Genomic DNA, 4,174 nt, shown 5'->3' on the forward strand with positions numbered 1-4,174 from the left:
CCCACCGCCCCCAGCTCACCCCATTCCTGTTTTTAAAAGTGGGGAATGTTCTTTCTGTCTTTCCTCTTTCAGGTGTCTCCAGGAGGACCCAGAAATTTGGGACATTCCCTGGAAATTATGTAGCCCCGGTGTGAGTGGTCTCCGTGGCAACTCAGAGCCCACCCAGGATGGGGTGGGGAACAGAGCACTTATGGGAAGGAGAGAGGACGCCCCCTACACATACCCCTCCCCCAGGACCTGAGCTGCTGGCATCTGTAGACAAGCCCAGCAGTCTTTCCTACAGAACCTCCCTTGAAGCCCCCTGGACTGATTCCCACCCACGACTCACAAGCATTCCTCTAATAGCCCTTTTATTTCCTCCCCTTCCCCACTCCCCAAATATAGAGGTCTGCTTTGAAGTGGAGACTGTTTCAGGCCTTATTGAGACCAGACCCCTGAGTCCCCCACCCCACTATGGCGTTTCCTTTTAACAGGGACCGGCTCCCAGCTTTACCCCCATGGGGTTCCTCTAACAAGAACCAGCTTCCTAACCTAATAGAGACCAAAGGCCGCCTGTGCCTGGAGGGCTTTCTCCCTTGTCACTGCAGCTTGCTTGCCATCCTCTCTGCCTCCCTGCCTCCAGCTGGGCCTGGGAGTGTGGTGGGGGATGGACACGACTCTTAGTATTTGCTGCCTGGCAAGAGGTCTTGCCTGAAGGCTCCCTCTTCCCAAAGGCTGCCAAACCCTGTGCCTGGGCCGTGCTCATCATTCCGGCTGCCTTGGTGCCCAGGAAGAGCGGGGCTTCCAAGGACTGGCCTGTCCCAGATGTATTCCAGGGAAACGGGTATGTGCTGTCCTCCTGCCAGCCCAGCAGCCCTCAAGTCCCCCCTGGAAGCAGAGAATGTAAAATAAATCTGGGTACCAGGGACCTTGCCTTCCTGTCCTTTTTCTTTGGGTTATGGTGAGGGCTCCTCCCTCTTAGGATTATGGGAATTCTTTCTGCCGTAGGCTGATCTGGGAATCAAGTGGGATGTGAATGAGTGAGTGTGTGTGTGTGTGTGTGTGTGTGTGTGTGTGTGTGTGTGTGTGAAAGGGAAGGCTGGAAAAGCACCATCATTATCTCTAAAGATCTCAGGTCTCAGGAAGGATTGGCCAGCCTGGAGGATCTGGCAAGCTGTGCTGAGAGAACTAACATCACAGGGACCAGGGCAATACCTGATTGTGGGGAGAAACCAGAGATGGGAGCGGAAGGTGGCCTCATTTGCAGCAGTTTGATCCTGGAGCTGCCATGGGGTTGCTGAACTAGACATTTCTGTTTGCTCTGCTCCTCATGTTTTCTTTCTCTGGGCTCTCGTGTGTTTGTTTACTTTCTTTTTTGGGCTTGGGTTTTTGAGCAATCGATGGCAGGAAGCTGGGAGTGGTGGAGCACAGCTAGCCAAGGCCAATCTTCTGGCCCGAGGACAAAGTCCTGGGGCCTGGCGGTGTCTGAGGGGGCACAGTCTGGGCCTGGCTGCTCTCATTAGGAAGGAAAGCTCCATTCCTTGGCCACTGCTGAGAGATGAGCCAAGTGTAAGGTGCTACCCACATGTTTGATGTAAGCATCCCAACTGGCAGGTTATAGGTCTGTTTTACAGCAGGAGAGACTGAGGCAGAGAAATTAAGTTGTCTGGGTCACATCATAATAAAATGCTGAAGTCAGGTCTGATGATTGTTGCTGCCTCTCTGCACAGCCTACCAAATGCCCGGGCAGTTCTTGTCCAGAGGCCCTGGAGAAGGAAGGTCATGCATGAGGTCCCTGAGGCGGGCCTGGGCTGGGCCTCTCTCACATTCTTCCTGGCAATCATGTCATCTGGGCCTGTCACTTAGGGCACCCCCACCCAAGGTGGGTGGGAAGAGGTGATGGTTCCTAATTCTGTCAAGACAGGTGGGAGAGGTCTGTGAATGATGGGGCTGTGGCCGGTCCCTGGCAGGTTCCTTGAGCCTGGGTGTGGCCTGGGCTCCAGTGTTGGTTAAACAGCAGCCTGAAGAATGAGACATGCTTTCAGTCCTCCGTCCTCCCCAGTCCTCGCCATGGTCTGCTGATAGGGTGGCAGACCCAGCCCATGCCGTGGAAGTGACCCTTCTCCATGAACCTGCTAGCCTGTTCTTGATCACCCATCCCATCTCCTTTGAGTTGCCTGATGCCCTCAGAAAGGAAAAGATCTCAGGGCCGAGACTTCCTTTCCTTAAGGCAGATACCAAATCCACACCCTCTCCTTGGTGGGGCCCTGGAGCCTCTGCAGCAAATTAACCCTACGCCCTGCCTGTACATGATTCTTTCTCTGCCTTGACTTGGCACAAGGCAGGAGGGGTGACCTGGCTGGGGGGAGGGTCAGAGCCAGGAAGGACCTTAAGTCACTAGGGTGCTTATCGCAGTGAGGTGAGTGACTTGCCCAGAGGACCAGAGTGGCTAAGGGCAGAACAGTCCACCTTCTGTTCCATGGGGACGTGCCCCAGGGTCGGCTGACTTTCTCTTTGTTGTGAGTTTCATGATTGTAAATCACAGAGCAGAAATCCTGCTGATGAACCTGCAGATCTCTCTAGAGTCTATCCAAGGCAAAATCTGAGCCGAAAGATGTACAAAACCAAGTCCCTGTTACAAACTGGCAGGATGGGAGTGGGTGGGAAGGAGAGGGAAATTAATCCATTAGATCATTCAAATAATATCCCTTTTATAAAATTTCTTGGAGCAGCTGCTGAGGGGGCCAGGCATGGTGCTAGACCCAGGAATGGAGCAACAAGGCAAACAAAATCCACCCAGCCCTCCAAGGAACGGGCAACTTTATGAGGAGGGGAGTGTGTACAACAGGAGGGTAGTCTGTGTACCATCCCAGCTGATGCAGAGGAAACTGAGGCTGGGAGGGGCCGAGGAACTTGCTCGAGGTCACAGAGCTAGGTAGAGCAGATCTGGCATTTGCGGTTAGGTCTGCGGGTGAGCCCCGCCCCAGGCAGCACCTGTCCTACCCACAGCTTCAGCTCCCTCAGGGGCTTCCAGCCTAGTTGGGAGGCAGGACAGATGCATCAGGCAAAGATGGGGAAGACTGGGATTTGTTAGTGTGAGAGCGGCTAACACACACCCAGAGCTGTGGGAGGCCGGGATGGGCAGGTAGCTGCGCTAGAGGCAGGCTGGTTCAGGGAGGGCATAGGCAGGTGGGAGGGGAAGTGAGGGGACACCTTGCAGAGGGAACTCAGAGGGAATGACTCACACCTGACACAGGCAAGTTACAGCTGTGCCTACAGGTGTGCTGTGCTGCAAACAGGCCGGCCTGACAGTGTTAGTCTCAGTCATGTCCGACTCTTTGCAACTCCATGGACGGTAGCCCCCCAGGGCCCTCTGTCCATGGGATTCTCCAGGCAAGAATACTGAAGTATTCTTTCAGTATTCTTTCCCTTTTCCAGGGGATCTTCCAGACCCAGGGATCGAACCGGGGTCTCCTGCATTGCTGGAAGATTGCTTACTGCTGAGCCCCCAGAGTAAAGTGGAGACCTGCGGGAGATAGGAGAGCTGGCTCTGGTGGGTCCTGAGGTTTCCCAGGGTGAGGTTTGCCTGGTTTGGCTCCACAGGGAACCATTTGCTGGATGGTTCTGAGCTGATGACACCTGGGGTGTCCTCCTTGACTGTCCTCTCCTGATCCCTAGAGCCAGGGACCCAGGTGGCTGGCAGAGGGCTGGGGGCACAGGGGAGCGTGGGCCAGTAGTGGTTATTGGGAGTGGCAGGCCCCGGGCAGGGGCGACCCAGAGGCTGAGAGGGAGGCAGTCAGGAATGGAACGGGCATCAGCGCACAAGATCGAGGGATGTGTGTAATCCCGGAGGGGGGTCGATCATCTCCAGCTGGAGTCCCTCTTCATCTCCTACTTGGCCTGGAACGTCGCCCTGAGTGGAGCAGGCTGGCGGTGCATCTCAGGCTGAGAAGCTCTGCGCAGCCAAAGCACCGCAGCAGTCGGTAGTCACCGCCCCTCCAGCGCGCTGGCCGGGCAAGGAGGCGGAGGCGCGGCCCCCGGGTTGGGATCTGTGGGTGTCAGGGCTGCATCTGCGCCAGCGTCTGAGCCTGGAGTGGGCGGAGGAGCCGGGCAGGCGGACCGCAGACAGACCCAGCCGGCCTTCCCCCACCTCGTCCCCGCCCCCGTCCCTTGGAAGGAGGGCGAGTTTCGGGGG

The 4,174-nt window shown here is 56.3% G+C and overlaps 1 protein-coding gene across 1 annotated transcript in view; it reads left to right on the forward strand.

Annotated features, from left to right (window-relative positions):
• SORBS3 (sorbin and SH3 domain containing 3) overlaps positions 1–907 on the forward strand; it is a 30,245-nt gene extending 29,338 nt beyond the window's left edge. The window contains exon 21 of the mRNA XM_010845478.1: positions 73–907. Within this exon, the coding sequence (XP_010843780.1) occupies positions 73–134 (62 nt within the window). The 3' untranslated portion in view covers positions 135–907. The remainder of the gene's footprint in view (positions 1–72) is intronic.
• The last annotated feature ends 3,267 nt before the right edge of the window (positions 908–4,174 follow it).

Source organism: Bison bison, unplaced genomic scaffold (genome assembly GCF_000754665.1).
Source record: "Bison bison bison isolate TAMUID 2011002044 unplaced genomic scaffold, Bison_UMD1.0 scf7180017864217, whole genome shotgun sequence".
Classification (NCBI taxonomy): Eukaryota; Metazoa; Chordata; class Mammalia; order Artiodactyla; family Bovidae; genus Bison; species Bison bison.